Source organism: Chaetomium tenue (assembly GCF_020726465.1).
Source record: "Chaetomium tenue strain MPI-SDFR-AT-0079 chromosome Unknown F5144scaffold_8, whole genome shotgun sequence".
Lineage (NCBI taxonomy): Eukaryota > Fungi > Ascomycota > Sordariomycetes > Sordariales > Chaetomiaceae > Chaetomium > Chaetomium tenue.
Window position 1 is genome coordinate 203,393 of NW_027117336.1, and position 24,477 is coordinate 227,869.

General features: G+C 56.1%; 10 protein-coding genes across 10 annotated transcripts; 3 read left to right on the forward strand and 7 right to left on the reverse strand.

Moving 5' to 3' along the window:
- Positions 1-783: 783 nt before the first annotated feature.
- On the forward strand, positions 784-1,881 carry F5144DRAFT_596668 (uncharacterized protein; the record flags this gene model as incomplete). Its single annotated transcript, XM_066790820.1, has 1 exon — positions 784-1,881. The coding sequence occupies one exon, from the start codon at positions 784-786 to the stop codon at positions 1,879-1,881; it is 1,098 nt and encodes a 365-aa protein (XP_066638232.1).
- Positions 1,882-2,899: 1,018 nt separating this feature from the next.
- Positions 2,900-3,952, forward strand: F5144DRAFT_552138 (uncharacterized protein; the record flags this gene model as incomplete). The annotated part of the gene is made up of 1 exon (XM_066787723.1): positions 2,900-3,952. The coding sequence occupies one exon, from the start codon at positions 2,900-2,902 to the stop codon at positions 3,950-3,952; it is 1,053 nt and encodes a 350-aa protein (XP_066638233.1).
- Positions 3,953-4,174: 222 nt separating this feature from the next.
- F5144DRAFT_661297 (Mo25-like protein) lies at positions 4,175-5,952 on the reverse strand (the record flags this gene model as incomplete). Its single annotated transcript, XM_066793291.1, has 4 exons — positions 4,175-5,119; positions 5,173-5,657; positions 5,716-5,773; positions 5,842-5,952. 4 exons carry the CDS (start codon positions 5,950-5,952, stop codon positions 4,652-4,654), a joined length of 1,122 nt encoding a protein of 373 aa, XP_066638234.1. The 3' UTR covers positions 4,175-4,651.
- Positions 5,953-7,368: 1,416 nt separating this feature from the next.
- F5144DRAFT_596670 (60S ribosomal protein uL24) lies at positions 7,369-7,911 on the reverse strand (the record flags this gene model as incomplete). The annotated part of the gene is made up of 3 exons (XM_066790821.1): positions 7,369-7,653; positions 7,718-7,830; positions 7,893-7,911. 3 exons carry the CDS (start codon positions 7,909-7,911, stop codon positions 7,369-7,371), a joined length of 417 nt encoding a protein of 138 aa, XP_066638235.1.
- A 251-nt stretch (positions 7,912-8,162) lies between these two features.
- F5144DRAFT_542094 (Sfi1 spindle body protein-domain-containing protein) lies at positions 8,163-11,986 on the reverse strand. Its single transcript, XM_066787181.1, has 2 exons — positions 11,487-11,986; positions 8,163-11,378 (listed from the first exon to the last, which is right to left on the reverse strand). Exons 1-2 carry the CDS (start codon positions 11,614-11,616, stop codon positions 8,527-8,529), a joined length of 2,982 nt encoding a protein of 993 aa, XP_066638236.1. The 5' UTR covers positions 11,617-11,986; the 3' UTR covers positions 8,163-8,526.
- Positions 11,987-12,246: 260 nt separating this feature from the next.
- Positions 12,247-12,476, forward strand: F5144DRAFT_607211 (uncharacterized protein; the record flags this gene model as incomplete). The annotated part of the gene is made up of 2 exons (XM_066791536.1): positions 12,247-12,315; positions 12,375-12,476. The coding sequence occupies 2 exons, from the start codon at positions 12,247-12,249 to the stop codon at positions 12,474-12,476; spliced, it is 171 nt and encodes a 56-aa protein (XP_066638237.1).
- A 217-nt stretch (positions 12,477-12,693) lies between these two features.
- F5144DRAFT_499747 (tRNA synthetases class I-domain-containing protein) lies at positions 12,694-16,111 on the reverse strand (the record flags this gene model as incomplete). Its single annotated transcript, XM_066786343.1, has 4 exons — positions 12,694-13,799; positions 13,859-15,560; positions 15,620-15,973; positions 16,037-16,111. 4 exons carry the CDS (start codon positions 16,109-16,111, stop codon positions 12,694-12,696), a joined length of 3,237 nt encoding a protein of 1,078 aa, XP_066638238.1.
- Positions 16,112-17,198: 1,087 nt separating this feature from the next.
- Positions 17,199-19,399, reverse strand: F5144DRAFT_400124 (uncharacterized protein). The gene has a single exon (XM_066784810.1). It carries the CDS (start codon positions 19,073-19,075, stop codon positions 17,294-17,296), a length of 1,782 nt encoding a protein of 593 aa, XP_066638239.1. The 5' UTR covers positions 19,076-19,399; the 3' UTR covers positions 17,199-17,293.
- Positions 19,400-20,216: 817 nt separating this feature from the next.
- Positions 20,217-21,607, reverse strand: F5144DRAFT_400122 (uncharacterized protein). The gene has a single exon (XM_066784809.1). It carries the CDS (start codon positions 21,421-21,423, stop codon positions 20,491-20,493), a length of 933 nt encoding a protein of 310 aa, XP_066638240.1. The 5' UTR covers positions 21,424-21,607; the 3' UTR covers positions 20,217-20,490.
- A 611-nt stretch (positions 21,608-22,218) lies between these two features.
- F5144DRAFT_400184 (uncharacterized protein) lies at positions 22,219-24,274 on the reverse strand. Its single transcript, XM_066784811.1, has 4 exons — positions 23,410-24,274; positions 23,225-23,350; positions 23,123-23,167; positions 22,219-23,070 (listed from the first exon to the last, which is right to left on the reverse strand). The coding sequence occupies exons 1-4, from the start codon at positions 24,046-24,048 to the stop codon at positions 22,690-22,692; spliced, it is 1,191 nt and encodes a 396-aa protein (XP_066638241.1). The 5' UTR covers positions 24,049-24,274; the 3' UTR covers positions 22,219-22,689.
- Positions 24,275-24,477: the final 203 nt, after the last annotated feature.

The window sequence follows — 24,477 nt, forward strand, 5'->3', positions numbered from 1 at the left end:
TGTCACGCTATCAACCCGTCCCCAGCTTTTTGGTGGAGTGGAGCAAATGGACCCCCAACGCACAGTAAGGTTTACGATAACAGGCAGTGGTCATACTGTGTAAGAGACCTGCCCCAAGCTCTGAACCCCTGCCGAACCACGAACCTTCAAATCATCAACTGACATTTTGCCACAAGCGAAAACCCCTTTCTGGCCCAGGACCCAACCTTGAAATTCCAGGCATTCAGTCACCCAACACCGAGATATTGGGCGCTGGTCTTAGGTCCGCCGTCACAGGGGAAAACCCGAGTGCCACCACTCATGACCCTTCCCAACCGTGGGGCGCGTCCATGCTGAGGCTCAGCCGGGAATCAATGCCCTGGGAAGGCCGAGATTGGCTCGTCAGGATCCGAAACCTCGAGCGCCATTGGCATAGCTAATTGGCATAGCTAGGTAGTTAGCTCCTGCCTGCCTGCCATTCTTCCTGGACTGCTGGCTGTGCAATCAATCGGTTTAGAACCAATCCAAGACGGTATTGGGACGCTCCGAGGCTCCGTCTCCTTTTATTTCCCGGTAGCTTGATCAGCAGCCCGGTACGAAGTACATACATCCCTCAGCCTCATGTGATGTAACCTACCTACATATCTACCTACCTGACCTGCTCGCGCTGTTTACTTAGTGGTAATCTGTACTTTCTTTCTCTCACGCACATCCTCTCTGAAGTTCTCATCTGTGACCTCACGTCAACCTCACGTCAACCTCACCTCCCCCACATTTACAGTGCCCCAAGCGGCCCCGTTCGCCATGGACCCCGTCCCCATGCCGTACCTCCCCGCCGAGGTCTGGCTGATGATCCTCGAGAGGCTACCTCCCTGCTTTTTCCAGCGAGACATCCGCCGCCTGAGCCTATCCAAGCGCTGGTACAGCCTCGCCTTCCCCACCTTCTACACGCGTATCGAATTCACACCACGCGTCATCAGCCGCCTGGTGCACCGCAAGTCTAGGTCCCTCGACAAGTCGCGTGCCCAGCTACGAAAGTCGCTACGCTGCGTCAACATCGTTCTAGACGGGCTCCCAGGTGCCAATGGCACTAGAAGTAGCGGCGGCGGCGCGGACATCGCATGCTTCAACACCCCCGCCAACCTCGCCCGGTTCTGCGTGATGCTGCTCGAGTTCCGCGAGCTCAAGGAGGTGCGCTTCGCAGCGCGGTGGCCGAACCGGTCCTGGCGCGCGGACCCGCTGCAGGGCAACTACCTGCACCTCCGCAGCGTGGAGCCGTACCTGACCCTCCTCACGCACGTCACGGCGCTGGACCTGGACCTGTGCGGCACCGACGTGGCAGGCGACGACGGCGCGACGACGACGCTGCACTTCTGCGGCCACGTGCGGCCGCTGCTGTCGCGCCTGCGCTCGCTCCGCCTGCGCATGCGCAGCATCTGCCACCTGGCCCTGCGCCCGCTCGACGACGACAACGGCCGCCCCCGTCCCGTCACCCTCGCCGAGCTGCGCCTGAGCCTGTACCTCGGCCGCGTCTCCGAGAACAACCCCAAGCTCAACGCGAGCCGGACCTGTCCCTACTGGGCCTCGTGGGAGCGCACCGTGCCGATGGACGAGATGCGCGCGGGCATGAGGGCGTTGGTTAAGCGGATGGTTGAGCCCAAGCGCGCGGAGCTGGTGCATCTAGCGCCGAGCGGAGATGTGCATGTGTGGGATGCGTCGACGGGTGTTTGTGTCAAGGACGAGTCCGAGAAGCCCATGAAGTTTCATCCGTACTTTGAGGGGAAGCGCTCGCGGTCGTGCTTTCATAAGCATGCGGATGATTGGGAATTTGATGACGAGGTTGGTGTTGGGGGCATATTTACTTCGTACCCAGATGAAGAATCTGATGTAAGCGAAACATGATAAGGCTGCGAACTGGAGTTGGGGGTATATGGTGTGTGGGGCGAGTGTGTTTGGTGTAGGGGGGTCGTCGAGGATGGAGTTGCCTTCTGTTGTGTTCAAGGTGTGGCGTTGATATGATTACCTATGTTTTTCTCGTTTTAGTTCTGATACCCTCGGGCGGTGGCAAAGCACCAGGAAGAAGGATGGGGGCTCTCCTCTTAGACAGCGAAGTCCCCAATCCATATAGGCGTTGATCGCTGCAAATTATGGCTGTACAAGAACCTGGCCGCAATATCGGTTGTAAAGTGATGCCTCGGGGTGAATTCGCGGCTTCCCCAAATACTTACGCTCTTCCAACCAGAGCCATGTACAAGAAAAAAAGACAAACAGGCAAGAAAAGAAGAGGAGAGGGAAGCACCATACTTCGGTCATGGCATCGCAGACGGCGGTGTTGTTAATTAGCTAACCGTACCTCTGATGGTATTCCATGCAGTAAAGGGGCAGCTTCTACACGATATCTATTCTAGGTTGCCAACTTGTCATGCGCTCGTCCAGAATATTCAGGCCACAGCCACAGAACCTCACTTCCGCACATTCTCAAACTTCATTCTTCTAATCACGTCGACCTTAAGGCTTCCCCCGGGCTGTTTCTGTTCCTTCCCGACAACTCAAGCACCGAGATAACCACGCCAAAGTTATCTGGCCCAAACCCTGCCGATATTATCTGGGAAACCTCTACAATCTCTCTCAAACTTAAGCTCTCAGATCATATTTATTTTCGAAGATCGTGGGCTGTCCACAAACCCTCGACTCGCAGGCTTTGCTCGCCCGTCTGCTTGCTCAATAGCCACCTTGCAGACCACCCAGCCCGATTTCCGGCGTCAAGTTCATGAGTCGGATCAGAACGCCGAGAGCCTCAAATATCGAGCCCGACTCACCAGAATGAGTGGGATCTATCCATACGCCACCCAGAAAAAAGCACAAGCCGTCAGCCAAGCGCCTCCGCCCCCCCGAGGGGCAGCCCATGAACGAACTCGAAATGTCGCCAGCCGAGCAAGTCACGCCAAAGTACCAGGCGCGGGCCGCCGTCGGCCGCCGGGCAAACACATTGCGGTTGGTGTTGAGAAAGCTATGCGGGGATATCAAAGACGGAGATCAACGCCCGGACCCGCCAAACCAAGAACAAGCCGAGCAGCCGCCTGCCGCAGAGGCAGCTCCGGAGAATGTTGCCCCAGAGCCGGATGATCTCGAGGATCAGTTGACTCAGGGGGTGAATGAGAGTCTAGACATACACGAGATACGCACTGGGCGTAGTTCGAATGTCGCCTGCCCTGGCCCTATGCAAGCGCGTGCCCTACGCAGACGCCATAAGCCCCTGAACCCCTCTAGGAATATCTGTCTCGACGCTGCTCCTAACAACACTCCCCACGGCGCACTGGGCCAACTCAACGGACACAACCCCTCCGGCGCCGGCCACAATTCAGGGGGGATCCTCAACCAAACTCACGCCCAACACCCACCAGCAACCCACGGGCTGCCTGTGCTTTCTCCTCCGCCAGGCTTCGAGGAAGCCCACCCCCTTGACACCGGAGCCACGGATCCCATCGACTACCCTGTCCTGTCCCCGTACATTACCAGCGACTTGGTACCCACGCCAACGACCTACGATACCCCAGCACCCCCGACGCAATCTCCAGAAGCCAGCTTCCAAACCCACCCCCCTGCGGCCGCAACGACAACGACAACCGCAACCCCATCGCCACCATACATCACCCCCCCAACCCATCGCGACGCCAACCAACACCACGACAACCAACATCACAGCAACAACCCCAACAACAACCACCATCACGCCAACAACCCCAACTTCAACAATCCCAACCACAACCCCCCCAATCAAAATCCCAACCCCAACCCCAACCCCAATAACCCACCCCCCCACCCCTCACCCCGCACAAACCTCCCATACACATCCATGCGCCTCGCCCTCATCACCGACACGGTGCAGCTCACCCCCCGCGGCACCGGCGTGCGTATCACCAACCGCCGGGAGGCGCTGCAGCGGGCGCCGGAGGCGTTGGGTCCTGTCTAGTCTAGGGGGGGGAGGGTGTGGATCTGGGGATGGGGGGTGGTGGTGAGGGGTGGTGGGGCGGTGACGCGTCTTGAAGTTTGCGGCTAACGCGGGTTACCTGGGGGGGATTGGGGTGGCGGTAGAGGTCAGTTGTCTCGGGGATTGAGGTAGTGGATGACTGGGCTGAGCTGAGCTGGGTGGGTGACCCGAGAGGTTCGCGGCTGGGGATGGCATGACAGGGTCTCTGAGAAAGGGGGGAGTTAGGGTGGTTTGGTGGTGAGCCACGCTTTTGCCAGGAGTTTGGGGGTAGTTTGGCGTTGGTTTGGGCTTTTTGTTGGGTTCCTTAGTTGAATGGCGGGCGTATCGGCAGCGAAACTAGCTCGCTGGGATCTCTTTGGTTGGTGTTTTGGCGCGTTCATTTAACTCCAGATATCCCCGGAAGAAGGGGAACGGTTTACCTGCGCTTTAACTAACTCGCCTACTCTCAAATAGCCGGAATTCCTGCTCAAACATCTGTCCATGCACCCAATTGGTGAAACCTGCAGGGAACCAGACTGAGACAGACCCTGAAAGACATTTAAATAGTAAGCAGTAGCTGTATAGTACCCTATCCCTCGCAATGCCCATGTCATGAATTACCGTGTCATACGCCCGGCTTCTATTACGCCTCAACGCCGTTTCTCCACGCACAGCACCCCCAAAGCACCACTACCGACGGCTCTACCGCTGCGGCGGTGGCACGGGTGCGGGCGGCAGATTCCGAATCTGCTTGATCAGGAACTCGCGCTCGTCGATGAACTGCTCGTCCTCAGTGCGGTCCTCGAGAAAGTGCGACAGGAACTGCAACAGCTTGTCCCGGTTCATGATGAGGATCTTCTGCACGGGGACGGACTTGTGGGGGTTGGCCACAAAGACCTTGAACACGTGGAAGCCCTCATACTGCACCATCTTGCGGTCGTCGCGCAGCAGGTTCATGCAGATCTTGAGGTGCTCGCCGCGGTCGACGTAGGCCGTCATGATGTTGTAGTTGGCGCGGTCGAGCAGGATCTCGCCGAGCAGTTTGATCGACTGGCGCTTCGTGACGTAGCTGTTGGACTGGACCAGCACGTTGTTGTACCGGTCGAAGAATAAGTCAAAGTTGACGGCCAGGTAGCGGGGGACCAGGTCTTTGTGCTTGGTAATGAGTTCCTACAAACGTCAGTTACGCGGGATATACCGGGCCTGGCGCTGGGTTGGCTCACCCTGAAGGTTGTGAACGCATCCGCGCTCACCTCGAACGAGCTCTTGTCGATCCAGTCAAAGAAATTCCAAAACACGCCCCTCCCGCTCTGTGGTCGATCCGGGTTGATCCCCCCGACCCCCCTGGCACTCGACCCTTGTTCCTCGCCGTCGTCATACAAAATTATCGCGGCGGCCGCCTCGTTCTTCAGAACCTCCCTCAGCACAGTGCCCGCTGGCGTGGCGCTCTCCTTGTGATCGTACCCCTTGCACAGCTCCACCAATACTTGCGGTCGCTTCTCGACGACGTAAGCCAGCGCCAGCGGTTCGGGCTTTTGGGGCCCTGTTGGCTGGCGGAAGCGGAAGATGTAGGAGAAGATGACCTGGGTATCCTTTCGTGACTCGAACGGCAGTCGGTGTAGGTGGACGGCGAGGAGGTAGAGGAGATCTTCTTCGATCATGCCCGTCACCAATTGGTAGATCTGCTCCGTGTTCGGCTCGGCCTCTGCTGGGCGGTCAGCGGGGGGGTTGCCGTCGGCGTCGGGTTCCCCGGGGATCGGACGCACCGTGTGTGCCCTGTAGGAGCTGTTTCATCTGCGCAAGCACTTTTGCGAGCTCCTCGGCCTGAACTGGGAGTCAGCGGGACGGATGGAGGCGCAGGCCCGGCGGGGTATCGTGTTGTTGATGTTTACCTTTGCGGCCCCCTGCGGCCCGTCCTGTAGTTTCGTGACATGGTCCCTTGCCTGCTTGGCGAGATCCGAGGTGTTCGTCCTTGTGCGCGTTCTCCCAAAGAAAAAAGACATCTTGTCGGGTACCGACGTCGCGGCGGGGTTGAGGGGTTGGCGATCGATGCAAGCCCCAGTGCCGAACCGGGTCAAGTCGCTCGAGTGGGATGGTGCGAGCTTAAAGGCCCGAGGATGCTCAAGCCAGCCGCCCTTGGCAGGGAAGCCCGGATAGCCAAACAAATCGCGAATGCCAGTCCGGATTCCTCGAATTCGACAAATAACAAAACAGTGGCGCCTATCAAGGGTTTTGGTAGGTAGATGGTGTCGTCAAGCCCCAAGTTGCAGGATGGAACCTCGAGCAAAGGGAGCCGTTGCCGCCTCAGCACATGTGCATGCAGGCGCCCCTGGCAACCACATTTACCCTGCAACACCCAAAACAACAAACTTGGAAAACCGTTGGACGGGCTTGATGATGTCAATTGAGAGCGTAAAATGGGAATGGCAAGGTCCTTTCCGATCCACATCTCATACGGTACGATATATAAAGAGGTTCACAAAAGGTCCAGGAAAAACAAACGGAAATAACCTGGAGCTCACAAGACCACCAAGGTCCTCGCGTGGTTCCTCTCATTCACCGCACGCATTTCGTCAACCACGCTGTTTGGAGTCATTGGTTGCGGAATCCAGTCTATTGTTCCATTTCCCTTGCTTCTTGGGACTTGTCTTGCGCGCTAAAATCGATGGCTCATCTGCCGGGCCTCACCTTGCCACATGGCGCCTAGCTGATCAAATCTACGTTGCGGAAACCGTCATCGTGTGCCTCGACATCAAACCTCCATTCTCATCGAATAATCTCCGTGGAAGTCTGCAGCCGAGAGCAACAGGGAACTGGTGATCCCCCATTGCTGGGCTTGCTCTTCGCCAGTCGTATACCTCGAAAACCATTGGGCTAGTGGTCAACGCGGAGATATCCTAGCGGTTGGTGTTCCTACCTTCTCAGGTAACAAGGGATAGAAAACTGTTAATGCCGAGCTTCATGGCCACTCTGACGACCGAATGCTCATGTGGCTATTGATCCCGACGTTCCTAAGAGGGTTAGTACGCACGACACATAGTCACCAAGTCAACGGCAATCTAAAGCCTCTGCGGAACCTGCAAGAAGCGTGGGCTTCGGGAAAACCTCCCATGGAACATTTCACAGCGCGCGCGAAGCGACTGGCTTTGTGAAACGGCCATTGAGAACTAAGTCTCGATTCGTTGACTGCATCTAGATCTCGGGGTCCGTCCCGTGCGTGAAGTCATGTTGTACCAAGTGGCAGACAGACAACCGCCTAAAGTATGCATCCGTAAACCGAAGCCGCAAAGACGCCAGGTGCCGACCGGGTGAACCTTTGACGAAAAGCAATCCTGGGTATTTCTCTTCGCCGCAACCGAACCGAGTTGTCCCTCTTTTGTCGTCCTTTTTGTCATTCCTCCAACGCCGGCTCAAGTAATTCAAGCCTTGTTCTTGCCCTGGGCACGGGCGACCTGGTCACGGCCGGCCTTGATGCGGGCCAGGATGTCCTCACGGTCCTTGTCGAGCTTGAGCTTGGTGATGACAACGTTGCTGGGGTGGATGCCCAGGGGAACGCTCTGGCCGCTGGCCTTGTCACGGGTGACACGCTCAATGTGGATGACGTATTTGAGACGGTACACCGAGAGGACCTTGCCCTCCTTGTCCTTGTTCAGGCCACGGACAATCGTGACCTCGTCGTCCTTGCGGATAGGCATGCTCCGGACCTGTGTGCGAATGCGTTAATTAAACCGTGCGCTTCAACCTGCGATGCGTAGGCTGGCAACATACGTTGTACTTTTCACGAAGCTCCTTGCTGAGGGGGGCGCTCATGATGTTCCGGCGGATACTGGAAGGCGCACTGAAGTGCGCCTTGCGAGACTTGCGCCTCGAGGCGGAAACGTCTGTAGGTCGCTTGTTAATTACCAAATTGACGGAATGTCAGATAAGGGCATTTAATACTTACTTGCGCTGACTTTGACCATTTTGATTGAGCGTGCCGACAGAGGACAAGGAGTTGACTGTTGATCGCCGTGATCTTGACGGGAGGAGGAAAACGAAATAAATTGCAAGTTCTGTGGGTTTGTGGGAAATCGGTGCGCCCTGGCAAATTTTAGCCCACCGCCTTCCTATTATGATGGAGACCCACATCAAAAAAGTGGGCCGGTAGGTGGGCCAAACGCGCGCTCAAGGGGCATTGGCAACTCTGGCTTGACACAAGTACTCTTCCTTAGACGGCACACATAATCATTGACTTTAAAACACCACTGATCTCGACAATCATAGAGGTAGGTATTCATGTCGTAAACCACACATGGCCGGGCCCATCCCCCCCAACCCACGAATCCAATAATACAAACCGGGACGTTAGTCCAAGAATCCAAACGCCTATCGATGCTCAATGCATGTCTTGGGTATATCCAACGACCCTGACGAAAAACAACTGATGCAGCCCATTTTCAAACCCAATGCAAACGCCAGCAGCTATGCCTGAATCCAACCTTTTCCCCGTGAGGCGTTAAGCCCGTTCCTCTTCCGTTCCAACCAAAACTCCTTTGTGACCAAACCCAATGTAAAGGGGAAAAAAGAAAAAAGTATTATCATCCATACAAGTCCTCTGCAGACTCTTCATTGATATCGGCGAACTCTACTCTCGGCTTTAAACCCCCGGTGCCATACTGTCGCCTCAGCTCTCGTTCATGGGGCGAGGGTAATATGGCTGATGGTGTCGAAGTCGGACGGTAGGCCAGCGTCCGCATGCTACCTGTCCACCTTGTCGGCGTGCTCATAAAACCGGGGTCATCCAAGTCAGGTATTAAGGGGTCTTCGTCAAATTCGGCCATGGGGCCCAGGGCGGAAACAGAATCGCGAGGGCGAAGGGTGGCCAACTGACTGGCCGTGTAGAAGCCTGTTGCAGGTGTGGATGACCGTGCGAGCTGCTGTCGGACGCTACGTCGAGCGGAGAGGGTGCTGAGGTGAGGGTTGTTGCGTGCCGCTGCCTCGGGAACAGCTTTCTGTTGCCATTCGCCGAGAATCCGGCGGCGGACGCGTCTTTCGTTCTTCTCTTTGAGTGTAGTGGCCATGTGCCGTTTGCTTTCGTTCTGGAGGTTTTGGAATTCCCATTTCTCCCAGCAGCGCTTTCGAGTCTGCTCTGTGTCGTATTCGACAGCATCTTGCATGTTCTCCTTCGCTTCCTGGAGCTGCGCATGCCATTTTTCGCAGTACACTTCGACTTCGGCATCCACGGCGATCTGCTGCACGTTTTCTAACCTCTTTGCCGCGCGAACCCAGAGGTCGAGGCAGTCGTTGAGGTCCTCCCGCTTGTAGTGAAGATTGGCCTGGCGGGCATCGTGGTGCGCATCAAATGCATCTGCGGTGGCATCCAACCATTTTCCAAGACACTCCTGGGCCAGCTCAACTTTGTAACTTCGTCGAAACTGGCGAAGCGAAGTCATCATCCGCTCCCTCCGCGTGGCCTCAGCAACAGCTGGCCATTTATCGAGCACGTTCGATACGATGGATCTGGCCCGCTGTTTGTCCGCCTTTCTCCGGTAAAACCCGTCGCGAGCTTGGCTCTGCTGGCAATGCTCTCGCCAATGGTCCACACATGGCCGGGCTGTGCGGTAGAGATTCACGAGGTTGGCGTTCTGCCGTTGTTTCCACATCTCATCGGTTTCTTCAAGCCAAATGTCGACCACCTCGGTTTGGGTGTAATATGTGTCGACGTAATCCGCCTCCTGTTCATGTCGTTCTCGCTCGCCACGAGCTTGTGTGGAAGCGGCGAAGAATGCCTCGAGGGTCTGTCGTTTGGTTCTAGTTTCCAAATGTCCTTGGTACCAGGTAAGTTTCTCTTCAAGAGCCCAGTGCTCGAGAACCGCAGCCTTGGTCTCGAATTCATCGCGCTCAACGAACAGTTTGAGCTTCATCTCGCGTTCCCAATGCCCCAAGGGCTCGTTGAGCAAGAAAGCATCGGCAACAACGGCTTCGCCTTTCGCGTCCTGGAAGACATTGTTCCAGGTCTCCAGGGTCCGCACTGCTGTGTCTCTCTCTTGTTTGCCGTTGTACTGCCTTAGCAAAGCCGAGAGTCTGGCTTGCTCCTGCCAATAATCCAAGTCTCTGCGACAACCCAGGACCAGCCACTGCCGTGTATACTCGTAGGCATTGTACTGCTGGGCGTCCACCTCTTCGAGCCAGATATTAACTACCTCGTCGAGCACGAGCCTCTCGTCTAGCGCTACCGCCACCTGGTATTCATCCCGAGTATCGCGTGCTTTGTCAGTCCAAGCGTCTAAGCATTGTCCGGCCAAGCCGAAAGCGTAGAACTCGTCAGCGAGGCGTCGCTTGGATTCCTCCCACATCGTATGGAGGCTTTGTTTGCAAAGGTCTTGTTGGTGCCATTGTGCGGCGACTTCGTGGCGAACCTCATGATGCAAGGCGACTTGGCTCCATTTTTGGAGGACGTTGCTCAAAATGAAGTTCCTGACTTTGGTCTCGTCTTCGACGTGTTGCGCGTGCCAGCCCTCGAATGTCCGCTTCCGTACGAGATGCCTGCGCGCCACTGCCGTCCGCTCGCGCTCTTCCTGAGCTCGCCCCTGCCACTCCGCAAACACATTGTGAATGGTAATAATCTCGTACACCCTGCTAGCGCGTTTCTCCATCTGCGCAACGTAGGCGTCATATTTGGCCGCTTCTTCGGCCTTGAACCTCAACTCTTCCGCCGCCGCGGCCTCCTCGCTCCAGATGTCGAGCACCTCGCCAAGGAGATCGTTGTTATCGTACTCAATGGCGATTGATTCCAGTTCGTCGTTGTTCCGCTTTGTTTGGCAGGCGTATGCATGCCACATGCCAAAAACATCCTTTGCGAGCTCTCGGTCCTCCTGGGACCTCAAATGCTGCAGTTTTCGTTCCAATAATTCCATATCCACAACAGGGGAACCTGCATCAAGGTGCAAGGGTTCTCGAACAGCTCGAGGTCGGGCATCAGATCCAAATCCGAGTGGGACTGGGGCATGTACGGGAGGAGTGGTTCGCGCGTTATCTTCTCGGTCAGAATCGCTCCCACTATCGCGTCGATCTCTTGCAATCTTTCGCGGAAGTTCAAAGGTTTCTTGCGGGGGGAGTTGTATGTCGTCGGTGTTTGTGTAGCTGAGCGCCAATGAGGAGCGAGAGTCGGGTCTTGCTGAGGGGCTGCTTGGGACGAATTCAAGTTGAATACCCAGTCCTCCTAGGACAGATCTAAACTTATCGCTGAGCGTGTCCCCAGATCGCTGCCCCCCAATCTTAAAGATGAGCCTCGCGATGTGGGACGGTGTGTTTTCGGGGTCAATGCCATGGCGAGGGAGGATTTCTTCGGCGGCGAGAAACAGGGCGTTGGTAGGGAGGCGCTCCCGCTCCGGAAGAGTTGGGTAAAGGGTTTCCGCAAGTGTGACGATCTCGTGAACCAGTTCGATGTCTAGAGGCATGCAGGTCAGCTCGCTGCCAGCAGCTGGGGCGGGAGTGGTGGATAACTAGGTCACAGCGACAAAGAAACAAAGAGATACATCGGAGAATGGAAACTTACCCTCGTCAGAGTACGCCTCGTTACGGCCACTAATGTAGTGAAACACAGAAGAGATAGTAGAGTCGGCAAGAGAAGGAGAAGCAGCATCATTGGGATCGCCATGATGGAAAGCAGACGATTGGTGTTGCATAACGTATTGGGAAGGTAGCTCCGGGGCATGATACCTCTGGGAGCAAAAGCTAAAAAACTGTTGTGGGTTGGGATTGAATTGGTTTGGTTGCGATTCTACGCAGGCGCAAGTCAAATTCAGTTTGTTTTAAATTTGGGCGCAAGTGCGATTGTACGCGTCACAGTATTCGAGACAAATGTCAACAGAGTCAGGAAACTGCTTTGGTGAAGCAAGAGATGCTGACTTGTGTGAGCAAATGCGCCGTTTCGCGGATCGCAAACTGGTAATCGCGATTTGAGAAAGCTGGGGGCGAGGGACGCGTCTAGCGGCGCGTAAAGGGAACTGGAGCTCGCGGGGCATGTGAATTTTGGGGGAACCCGATCGCTTCAGGGATCTCGGTGGCTGGGAAGCTACTGTGGGGCATTTAAGCAGTGTTGCTCAATCATAACACTGTCTGTTGGCACAGTGCCGAGCTGTCTGACAAACCTCGAAATCAGAAAGCCACTGCAATTGGTGACCGATTAAAACCAACTTAGAGGTTGTGCGCTGCAAGTGGCTTCCCGTCTCAAACTAAGGCCGTCGCTTCACTTCAAGAATCCAAATCCACCGTCTCTCAAAGGAGGAGGCGAGCCAGTCCCAGCACCCCGTACAATGCAGCCAAACTTGAAAGTCCGTCCGATTCAGCGGTTTGCCCAAGCCGTCTCAAAATGCAGCGCTGAGGTACGTCGAGGCCGTCGCCGCTTGGGCTCTGCTTATTTTATATCCTAACGTAACTATAGGCCGCCGTCTATGGTCAGTGTGTCTTTAAGGACTACAACTCCGTGCACAAAGATCTGTGTGCGAAGGAGTTCATGCAGCTAAAGAACTGCTACCTGGTATGACCTACGTCTCCGCGTCCTTCTTTGTGTTCGAAGCTCCGGGTGTACATCGTCTTACTCATGCAACCAGGCCGCAGCAAAGAGTGGAAGGTGAAATTTGTACTTGCAGCTGCTCAAGATAATCACGTTCATCCTTGCCTATCTATTTTCTTTACGTGGTACATCAAGGGCCAGCCAGACATCGACATCAACCCCTTGCTCCATCAACCCACCCAACACCCTACAGCTTTAGCAGCCGTAACAAGAAGGTGGCCTTGTTCACCTCTTGTTCCTCCTCGGCAATGATGCCCTCCTCCTTCTCCGCTGGGATCTGGCCCTCTACGTGTGTTACTTCGTGCTTATCCAGCGGCCTCCTCAACGCCTTGGCAATGGTCGGCTGGTGCGTCTCAAACACCTTCGCAAGGCCAATCTCTTCCGGATCAGCTAGTACCTTGTACTCCATCTTGATATCATCCGTGGTCTGCAGGCCGGCCTTCTTGCGCAGGCGCTGTACCCGGCTGATAATCTCGCGAGCAAGGCCTTCCTCGGCGAGGCCGGGGTAGATCTCGGTGTCGAGGATGGTGAGGACATCGTTGTCCGTGTTGGTCTCGAGGTTCTTGGACGCCTCGTCTTCCTTGAGCCCACGTTTGACGACTAGGTCACCCTCAAAGAGCGTGATGCCGTCGACAACGAGCTTGCCGTTGGTGGCATATCCATGAGCTTCGTCACTGGTGACATTCGGGAGGGCCTTCTTGACGCGGCCCATGTCTTTCTTGAGCTTCTTGCCGAGCACTGGCCAATCGGCCGTGACACTGTATTGGACTCCGTACTTGGCCTCGTCCGACGTCAACACGAGCTCGTGAACGTTGAGCTCTTCGGTGATGTATCCTTGGAGCGACTCCACATCTTGTAGGTATTGGGGGTCATGATGGATGACAATAAGCGTCTTCAGCGGCTGTTTTAGACCAATGGTACCCCTCTCGCGGGAGTATCTCGCGAGCTCAATGACCTTTTGCATCCGCTGCACCCGACGCTCGATGTCGACGTTGAAAAGCTCCTGCCGAACTTCAGGGAAAGGAAGGAAGTGGATGCTGCGAGCATCTTGGCCCGGCTTTTCAGGCATATGAGGGAGGAGCCGCAGGTAGATGGTCTCCGTAAGGAAAGGCGTAAAAGGCGCGAGGCCACGGCACAGGGTGAACAGAACCTCAAACAGTGTGTTCAGGGCGTGGAGGGTATCATCAATCCCATTCTCGCCCTTGAGGCGCTTTCGGTTGAATCGAATGTACCAATTTGTCGTGTTGTCAATCAGCTCGAGAAGCTTGGGTACAACCGTGTACAAGCGGTAAGCTATGATTGTAGTCAGTGCTCAAAGTTCATCGTCAGCTGCCGGGGGAGCTACCACTAACCTGCCATCTCCTCGTTGACAAACTTGAGTAAGCTCTGGCAGCTGGCCAGGATCCACTTGTCCATCACGTTGGTGTTGGAGGTCTCCATGCTCGAGTCGAACTGGTAGTCGATGTTCTCCACCTTCTTCAATAGGTTGACCTGCCCCTCAAAGAACTTGTAACTGTTCCAGAGCGGGAGGAGTACCTTCGCGACGACCTCCTTCACGCCAGACTCCTTGAACCTGAGAGGTTCGGCGCGTACCACGGGCGAGTTGATGAGGTATAGACGAAGAGCATCAGATCCGTATTCGGACATCACGATGTTCGGATCGGGGTAGTTCTGCAGACGCTTTGACATCTTCTTGCCGTTTTCCGCCAGGACGATACCGTTGACGACACAGTTCTTGAACGGCGAAACGCCGAACAAGTGTGTGCCCAGAACCAGGAGAGTGTAGAACCACCCTCTGGTTTGGTCGAGGCCTTCGGCGATGAAGTCGCCGGGGAAAGACTTCTCGAATTCTTCGCGGTTCTCGAAAGGATAGTGCTTGCTAGCGTAGGGCATGCTTCCAGATTCGAACCAGCAGTCAAAAACCTCCTCGATTCTCCTCAGAGTGCCCTTGCCTTTCTGGCTGGGGATGGTGATGTGGTCGATCTTGTCGCGGTGGAGATCGGTGATTTCGCCCTCGTATCCACTCAATTCCTTGAGCTCGGCGATGCTGCCAATGCACACGCGCTCTTCTAGGTCGTCGCTCACCCACAGCGGGATAGGAGTGCCCCAATACCGGTTTCTGGACACGTTCCAGTCGCGGGCGTTGGAAATCCAGCTAGCGAAGCGCTTCTCCTTCACAAAAGACGGAACCCAGTGGGATCCCTCAATGTTCTCAAGCATCTGGGGAATGATTTCGGGGATGCGCACGAACCAGGAGGGCACCGCCTTGTAGATTAGAGGGGTGTCGGAGCGGTAGCACATGGGGTACGAGTGCTTGAGCTGCGACTCGACCACTAATCTCCCGGAGTTCTTCAGATACTTGATGATGTGTTTGTCGGCCTCCTTGACACCCATTCCGGCAAAGTCGGACACCTTGCTGGTAAAGCGGCCAGTATCATCGACAGGGTCGGGAGGCGGGCGCCTCTCGGTGATAATGCCGTTCGCGATGGCGACGTTGTAATCATCCTCACCGAAGGCGGGGGCTTGGTGGACAATACCGGTACCGCTGTCGTCGGTGACATAGGTAGCATTGAGGACCCTAAACGCCACATCCTTGTACTCCTCGTAGAAATAGTTGAACGGCGGCTGATACTTCCACCCAAGCATCTCGCTGCCCTTGAGCTTCTGGACCACCTTGAACTTGGCCTTCTTGGGGTCCTTGTACAAAGTTCCAAGGAGCTTCTCTAGCAAGATGTAGTGCTTTCCAGTCTTCTCGTCGTGGATCTTGACGTATTCAAAGTCTGGGTGGGCTGCTAGACCGAGATGGGAGGGCATCGTCCATGGTGTTGTCGTCCAGGCGAGAAGGCTGGTTTCCGGGTCGTCATCGAGTGGGAAGGCGACAACGATAGCGGGATCGGTAACGTCTTGGTAGTTTTGATTTGCCTCAAAATTGCTGAGGGCAGTCGTGAGGGAGGTCGAATACGGCATCACTCGGTGCCCCTGGTACACTTGCCCCTTGTCGAACAGCTGCTTAAACACCCACCACTCAGTCTCCATAAACGTGGGGTCCATGGTCTGTCGCCGTCAGCGTGCTGTAAAGAAATCTTGGTTCCTCCCTACCCAGGACAACCCACCTTGTAGTCGTTGTCAAAGTCGATCCAACGGCCCAGCCGTTCGATCGTATGCCTCCACTCTTCGCTATACCTCATGACGATAGCCCGGCATTCGGCGTTGTACTTCTCCAAGCCCATCTCCATGACAGCAGCCTTGCCCGAGATATGGAGCTTCTTGTCGATCTCATGCTCAATGGGTAGGCCGTGGGTATCCCAGCCGAACCGACGCTCGACATGGAAGCCCTTCATGGACCAATACCTGGGAATGATGTCTTTGATGGTGGAGGCGAGAAGATGGCCATAGTGGGGGAGGCCGGTCGCGAATGGTGGCCCATCGTAGAAGGTGTAGTTGGGGTTTCCTTTAGAGAGCTCGACCTGGTCTTACCATCAGTATGTGGACATGGGGCTTGACTGCAAACGTGTAAGTGGTGTGCGTACCTGCCGCTCGAAGGCCTTGATCTCGCGCCATCTGGCGATGACGGCCTCCTCCTCCTTCGGAAAGTCGATCGACATGCTGGGCAATCCGTGAAGAAAACGACTTGGTGGAGACGCTGAGGTGAAGTTGTCGAGATCCGGGATTCTCGAGAATTACCCCCGGCGCGTGTTCTTACTTGGCGGGAGTTGCGCTGCTCTCTGACTCAACTTCAATAAATTTCATTGACTCAAACGGACGCTGGAGGGGTAGCGGGGTTGCGGGGTGCATGTATGTAATATTACCATTTGCCGGCTGAAACGATGGTTGAGATTCACCGCTTTGTGCACAGACCAGGCGAGCCTGGAAGTACCTGCGTATTGGTATTAAATGTTTTACGTTTGCCGCCCATACCGCCGTACGAGAGCTGTACTGTAAGCGCACGGACCTGAAAGAACGCAAAAGTACCATTGCAATGATACCAAACACTTTACACGTATTTCTGCGTACCGTATGTTTGGGTCTCCCAGCTCACTCGCGAAATGTTACAACACCCCCCTGTTCTGTTAGTTCCCGATGCTCGCCTGCAAAACATGGCGATTCAGCTGAGAACAGAGCACAAGACAACTCGGCAAAACACCAACCTTTGCCGATTTTGTCTCAGCTCTCTCCCGTCACACCAATTGAATTGGAGAACAAGTAATGATACGGTGATAATTGTGGCATGGGCCATCCACAACGCCTATCTCTTCCTTCACTAGGAAAAGGGATTTAATATTGCCGAGCTGGGGAGTTGTCGTTGACGAAGTACCTATTGCCGTTTTGTATGTACAGCTGTGATGGAAATGGCGGTCAGAGTCAAACCGACAATCTCAAAGAAAAGCATTCTGCTCCTGGTAGCATCTATGGCTTAAATTGTGAGATTGGGTACAGTACAGAGCGGCAGTCACCTTCTGGACAATCCAACAGACACCATCGAATAAACCCCGAAGTCGTCAGAACAAAAGCCAGCATGAATTGCATCCTATCCATCAACGGGTATCCTCAGACCATGCCCATCCGTTCGTTACATCAGTCATCATATATATCGTAAGGAAAGCACATCGTACGTCGGCGATATCAACCACAAACAGCCCACTCCAGAAAAGCAAAGACACCATTCCCGGGACACCAGGCCCCTGAATTGCCGTCCGCCACCGTACCGTACTCCCCCACCCACACCCCCACCCCCCTTCCGTCCGTGGAAGGCGGCTGGTTAGCCCACCATGGTTACCGTCCCCCAATTAATCAAACCCCCACGGCAAGTCCCTATCCCTCACCTCGGTGCAGGTCAGGTAAGCGATCCCCGCGGCCCCGGGTCCATGGATCAGCTCCAGCTCCAGGCCACTCCCCATCAGCGGGCGCACGACCTCCCTCGCCATCGCCTTAAGCTCATCAACGCGCTTCTCAAACCGGCGCAGGTTGTCGCGCGTGTACAGTTCCGGCGTGAGCTTGAGGAACCGCTTGCACTCGTCATGCCCGAGGTATCCCTTCTCCGGGCCCAGGCCACCGCTTCCGCCGCCACCGCCGCCAGACCCGCCGCCGCCGCCGAGCAAGCGGTACGTGCGCCCCAGCGACGCGAGCGTCGGTATCGGCGGCGGGAGCGCGGCGACCTGTAAGTGGCTGTTGGGGTTGCTGGCGTGGCCTCCGCTGCCGCCGCTGTGGCTCCCTGATCGGCCGTTCGCCGCGCTGCCGCCGCTTCCGCTGCTGTTGCTCCCGAGCCGGCCCCTGGGCGCGGCCGGGTTGCGGGGGTTGGCGTTGCCGTTGGCGCGCTCGGGGGCGGGCGGCATGGGTGGGGCGGTGTTGTCCGCTAGCCACTGGCGGAAGAGGCTGACGGCGAGCCACTCGAGGTAGCCGCTCGCGGGGGTGATGCGCTCGCCGGAGCGGGTTGTGAGGGTGAGGCGGAAGAGGCGGGCCTCGATGCGGCTGACCGTCTCCTCGAGCTCGTCGACCTTGTCCTCGATAATGTCGACGACAGTCTCGGGGAGGGCGGCGCGGATGGAGCGCTCGCCCGCCGGCCACTGGCCGACGACGTGGATGAGGGCTTCTTGAAAGATGACTTTGGACCGCGCGAGGTAGCCAAGGCGGAGGTAGCTGATAGGATATTTGGCGATTTGCTTCCACAGGCGCGACTGGAATTGCAACATGTGGTGGTCGACGCGAGGGCCGACGACCGCAAGGGCATCGTACTGGTCTGCGAGGTGGAGTAGCGACTTGCATTGAACGTAGCCGTCGGCAATGTTGACTGCGTCGAGCAGAGGTGGGTAGTTGTACATAATGCGGAACAGGTTATCGTAATCTCGTAATAGGTCCTCCTCTTCTGGTGTGGGTGGTGGAAGAGTGGGAGCGTGCGTTGAGGAGAGGCTGAGGTTGGCCACGGATCGAAAGAAGGAGTGCGACGTGGACTTGCGGTGGGACTGGCGGTTCGAAGACTGGCTGTTGGAAGTGCCACCGAATATTGAGTTGGTTACCGGCGGCGGGTTGCTGCTTTCCTCCTTTTGCACCAGCATTGGTACGTCGTTGTCGTCGGACCCGTAGTCGAGCTCATACCGCCACCTCTTCCTGGTTTGCGCCGGCGCCGTCGACCCAGGTTTGCTGCCTTCATCGCCGCTTGCCCCTCGGTCGTCTATCCGTGCCAGCTCTCCCCCATTTGCGCCGGCTCCTTCTATCGCGCCAACTGCCCTGGACGGCGCCGGCCCCGGTACTACTTGGGCGCGCGACCATTCATTACTTGTGCTGGCCTCGAAGAAGCCGGAGCAGCGGGTGAGGATGTGTCGATGGAGGAGATAGCGATTCTCGTGCCCAGTGGCCACGCGCACGACGATCTCGACGTCGCCGCTGTGGCTGAATATTGGAAACTCATTCTGCGGTATGAACGAGGCACCACCAGCGTGAGAGCGGTTGTACCGTCGCGATCGCGACGAGCTGTGTAACCCAGTCCCCCGGCCGCTGGAACTGGTTCCCACTACCGACGACGACCCCCGCACCATCAACGAGGTGACCCCGTCGCTGTGATGCGACACCATGAGTGCGCTGGTTGTACCGTCGAGCCCGCCCAAAATCGACGGTTTCTCTGTGTTCGGTTCTGCTTTCGGTTTCTCGTCGCCGCGATTCGGTGTCGCGCCGGGCTGCCTCCTGCTTGACGGTTCCCGGCTTCCGGCACGCGCACGTTTGGCAGCTGGCGTAGGAGTGGCAAGCTGATTGTCGCACGAAGAGGGGTCAGCACATCCACATGCCCAAACGGCTCGTCGTTCAGGATTGGGTTTAAATATTATGGTCGAATATTAACAAAGCCGATCTCCAAAAAATTCGAGACAGTCCTTGGAAGAGTCCGTTTCCGGCCCAAAAAGAAGAAAGTCAAGGCTGCGAGGCGGGCGAGGCTGTGTCCCAGCTGTTGACGGCGAACAAGACACAGCTGCTCTGGCTGGTTTCGCCACTAAACAGGAGCTCGGCAGACCAGGGCATTTGTCCGCTCCCCTGCTGACAACGATTGGCGACCAAGGTCCGGGTTTGCGTTGCAGGAGACTGGACCGAATGAACCACCATAGGCGACAAAGAGGAAATAGCGGGGAGTCCCGAATGTGAAACGGAAGGAAAAGCAGACAAGCCGCCAGTTACTCGGCAAACAAAGAAAACAGGGCCATGTTCACTAAAATGCATACTGCACGTTGCCTCCTAGCGCAAGGTCTTGGTGCAAGCTCCGACGCGTCTTCGCGTCTTGTCCACAGATCCGGTTTTTCTTTGTGGCCTGTGTGTAACGGGTGCCGGATTTCTCGATGCGACCTGAATCGATTGGCCTTCCCCGCTCGATCTGTGTCGCTTCCGGCAGAACTTGACAACGAGGGGTTGTGAGGGCAAAGGGCAACATTCGCAAACTGAGCATCGACGGCTTGGCTGCCCTACCTTACGAGATTGCGATTGCTCGGAATGTGGCTTCTTTGGATAAAACAAAGACAAGGTCGAGGGTCTGCGAGCGAAGCTTGCGCAGTTAATAAACCAACTGACAACCACCCCAGCCGACCAACTCTCCATACTTGTACATACTTGAAGAATAGCTAAGTTCGCGACTGGGCGCCCAGCCACTGGAGTCCCCGTCCCCACACAGAAGCAAGAAAGCCGTTGCCGTGGTTGGCCTAACCCGAATAAGAAGAAGAATCACACCATCGCGGTCTTTGCCTTTCTGAGAAGTCATTGTTTGAAGAATGTCATTGATTGTTTCTATTCGTACACCTATCATGGAGCAAGATCAAGCTGCCATTTCCGAAACCCCCGAAGAGCAAGGTTACCTTTTGCCCAGAATGAAAACCTTTGCCCGAAAAGCCGAAGTCCAGTCGTGTCAACGTTGCCAATTCAACGCCATACCGAGCACTGGCTGCTCAAAAAGCTGCGCCCGAAAACAAGCACCTTCCCGCAAACGCCTAGTCCGAATCCCAGAAGCCGATCAGCTCATGTCCATATCAGCCGAGGTGATAGGCACGGTCGAGTCGAGGGGCTTAGCCGACTCCGACGCGTCCATGGTGTTGAGTCCATCAAAAACAGGTGGCGAAATTTTGAGGTTGTTGAGGGTGCCTTCCGGAGTTACACTGACGAGCCGGCCTTGACGGAGATTTTCGGCGAAGAGGAAAAACCCTTCGGTTGCTTCAACCAAGTACGACTGGAGGCCGCGGCTTTCCAAGAGAATTTTGGCGTTGCTGACTGGGTAGTGGTTCTCGATGTACCTGGCCCAACCACGCGCGGCGGCTTGGATGTGGCCGTCGTCGCTGATTCGGCTCCAGCCTATGCCGAGATGAAGCGTGAAGTCATCCACGATTGGCTGCGCAAGTGAATCCGAAGACGAGGTCATTGGGTTGGTCGCCTCGCGGGTGGGGCTGGAACGGCGGCTTGGGAACCTCTCCTCTGAATGGGTAGGCGGCGTCAGGTCCAGCCGTTGTGATTTATGGCTCCTTAGAGAAGGCCGCGACTGCGCCAATTGGTCGCGCGCACGAAGAGCCTCCTCCAGCTTGCGCGCGTCTTCTACAGCGGCGCGTTCTTCAACCCATGTCCCGGACTGGTTGCCGGCATCGGTGATATAGCCAGTAGACTTCTTGATGAGCGTCATACCAGGGCCATAGACCCATTCATCTTCTGGTTCCTTGTTGACAGGAGCCTCGACTAGCTTTTCTGGGGCGTCGAGATTGACTGCGGCCTCATCTCTAGACCGTTTGCGGCCGGCGGCCGTACAGGTACGGGCCAACTGGGATCGCCACGAGGCTGGTGGGCTGAAAGGGAGGCTTTGGTGTTGCGGAAAGGGCTTGCCGAGCGAGACCTGATGAGCGGCCTGTGGCGGCATGGCGAGAACCGGCGACGAAGCGTAGACACGGTCAAACGACGGCATCTTCAAGACCTGTTGAGTACTAGATGAGAGGAAAAAAGGGTGGTTAGATGTGCAGGAGGTTAGTTCAGAATGTGCCAAGGGCGTGTGTTAAGTGCAGTGGAGTGCAGAAGGCGTCGAGGGCAGGATCGGCGAAAATAAGGCTGAGTAGGGGGATGTGGCCGGGAAGGGAGTAAAGAGTTGGCCAAGAGAGAGTGATCGCGGAAGTATCGCGACTCGGTGCGCTTGTTAATTGACGACGGCAAGGTCTGAGTATTGGAAGGAGAAAGGTGGCGCGTTGGTTTGGTGAGATCACGACTTGGCGCGCAACGGTAATGTGTGTCGTCGTGTAAGCCGAAGAGGGTAGGTGAGGTTATGAATGACACCAATTGTCTAATTCGAAGGGCCAAGATAGGTAGGGAGAGGCTCGTGGCTTGGTGGGTGAGAGAGTGAGGTGAAGGAGGAAAAGGTGGAAGAAGGGGGAAAAGTAGGGAGGGCAGCGGGAAACAGTGAGGCAGAGGCTGAGGGAGGACCGGCATTCGAGAACCTGGCCTGCGAGATCTGGGCGAGGCAGACAAAAAGGCGACGGAGAGCTGGAACTGTGGGTGCCGGCATGGGAACCTGGAAGTGTCTTGCAGCCATCTCCATTGGCTGCGATACAGTGTGGGGTCTGTCTCCACAAGCTGTTGTCTGACTGGCAAACCGGTCCTGCAGCAGTTTGAGGGAGGCGCACAGAGCGGCGGAACATGCCAGGACCCTGCTGAGCCTGCAAATGGTTAGATCGGCTCTTCTTGTTCCCCCTGGTTGTCAGCAGTAGCAGCCCGCCCCCGCTCCGTGCTTCTTCCTCCGATCTGGGGTCCGTGTCGTGCCGCTCGGGCGGCCGGCAAATCCACCAATCCGTCCCTGCCGCCCTGGTGCAACCTGGGGCTGCAAGTGAATCTGTTCCTGTCCAATCGGTCCCAGCGGATCCAGCCTTCGGTTCCGTCACCACGACGCCTCCCTCACGTGCGCAAGCAGACACTTGCGAAACGGGATCGCCTGGGGTCTGCTCCAGTCTCACGCTCGCGCCCCGCGGGTTTCTTCCCCTTCCATCCTCCAGAAGCAGCGAGATGGTCGAGAGAGTTTAACTCGGATTTATATCACTACCTCTGTTATGAGCAGGCCAATAGTTCGCCTAACGATATTCGGAGCCTTTTGAAGTTGATGAATCATGCAATTTTCTCTCGTCCACACTCCGTCCGTTAACCCACCTCCTGCCTGCCATGATCTTTTCCTTTAGCACGATTCTGTTCAGTCGCTAAACCGGGATGAACTTGCCCAGCTTCGCGCCATATCCTCCGCAACCCCCTCAAGCAATGCCGCATCGTCCATGTTCTCCGTATCGGCATCTGAGCTCGCAAGTCCTGATGTTCGTAGCCCCAGGGGGCTTGGTTCCCTTCTTCGTTGCCGGGCTCGCCGGGGACGGATCGTCGCCGTGGCTAGGTCAGGTTGTGGCGAGGTACGCCGGGCCGGCGCCGTGTATGATCCCTGCAGGCGATTCTGGCGGCGAGCCCGGGGTAGATTTCGTGGTGTCTGCGGCTGGGACGAAACTGTTAGGAAGTCGTTGTAGATCCGGAGCCGCCCCGGATTCATGAACGTAGGAGACGGCGACGAAACTTCGGATGAGCTCCTCTAAGTACCGAAGTCAGTCACGCCAATTCGACACGACCATCTCAAAACCCACATCGTCTCGACGAGCATCCGAGGCGTCAAACGATCGCCGCGAAACCTAGCACCAGGTCAGCAATCGTTACGTCTGGGACTGGCATTTATGGCCGAGACCTACTCGGCTGGAAGCAATAGGAGCTGTCGGGGGGTTGTCGTGCGATCCTGAGGGTAACCCACGCCGTGGAGTGGAAGGGCCCGCATCACTTTTCAACCTAATATCCGTAATATCCCCCAAGAAGGGAGCCTAGTCTCTGCGGTTAACTAGGGATCCAACGATTCCTGGGGTTCGTGGTGGCTCCAAACCCTGTGAGTAACCGTTGTCTGGTTTGCCTCCCCTCCTCTCATACTTGGCGAGTCCACGTTCGACAAACACGATGGTGACAGTCCCGGTTCGCGAATCGCCGTGACACCGCTTTGTTCCCTTTCATCGGGCGATCCCCCTACTGGATTCTCGCGCGAGTCTTGCGAACCCGTTGAGCCATCATCTTTAACGGGAGTCGCAGCAATAGGCAAGCCAGGTTTGGGCCGTAGGCATAACTGCAGTGTCCATTCCGAGCCTTGCTGCGGCTTGCCTCGTGTTCTTAAACGACGCACCTGGCTAGCAGATACTTCGGGCGGCGGGGACACATCTTCCCCCGTCTCCTTATCAGAGAGCAGCAGTAGTGGCACATCCGCTACCCAATGGTGGGCCCCGCCCTTTATAATAGGGGAACTGTTTTGCGTGTTATCGTACGTTGTCGGCGTCGTTTTACGCTGGGCGGTACGCGATGGGGGCGTCGCATGCCGGTCTAACTTGCCTGTCGTATCTATTTCGACAGGGGCGAAGTCGACACAAACATTGCCCTCTTCGCATTCAAGATATCTGCGAAACCGACGGCGGTGTACAACATCCGTGACGTCTGCGCGGGTTAATGAGATCACCGACGGCCTAGGGCGCAGCATTTTGCGAACGCTTTGATGTTGGTCCAGTGGTGCTGATGTTGTGATCTTGATCCTAGTACTGGATGGGCGGAAACACCAACAGACGGAACCAAGGCAGCAAAAAAATGCCTACCTCCCGTCTATATGGGGCGTTCGCATGTTGCTTGTTGGCTTTGAAGAAAGAACGAAGCAAGGTCAAGCTAGGCGAGGATGTGACTGCCATCTTTGGAATGGCAACCACAAGTTGCGATTGCAAAACGAAGGGACCTAGAAAACGGAATGAAGTAAAAGTACTCTAGCCCCCGACTTGTTAGTGTGCTAGAAATCATCTTGATGGTATCGAGGGATAAGGTTGAAAGCCATGGGCTGCACCACACCTTAGACGTTTACATATCAGCACTGGAGTTATCCTCCTCATACAATGATTCAGCTACCAAAAGATCCTGCCAT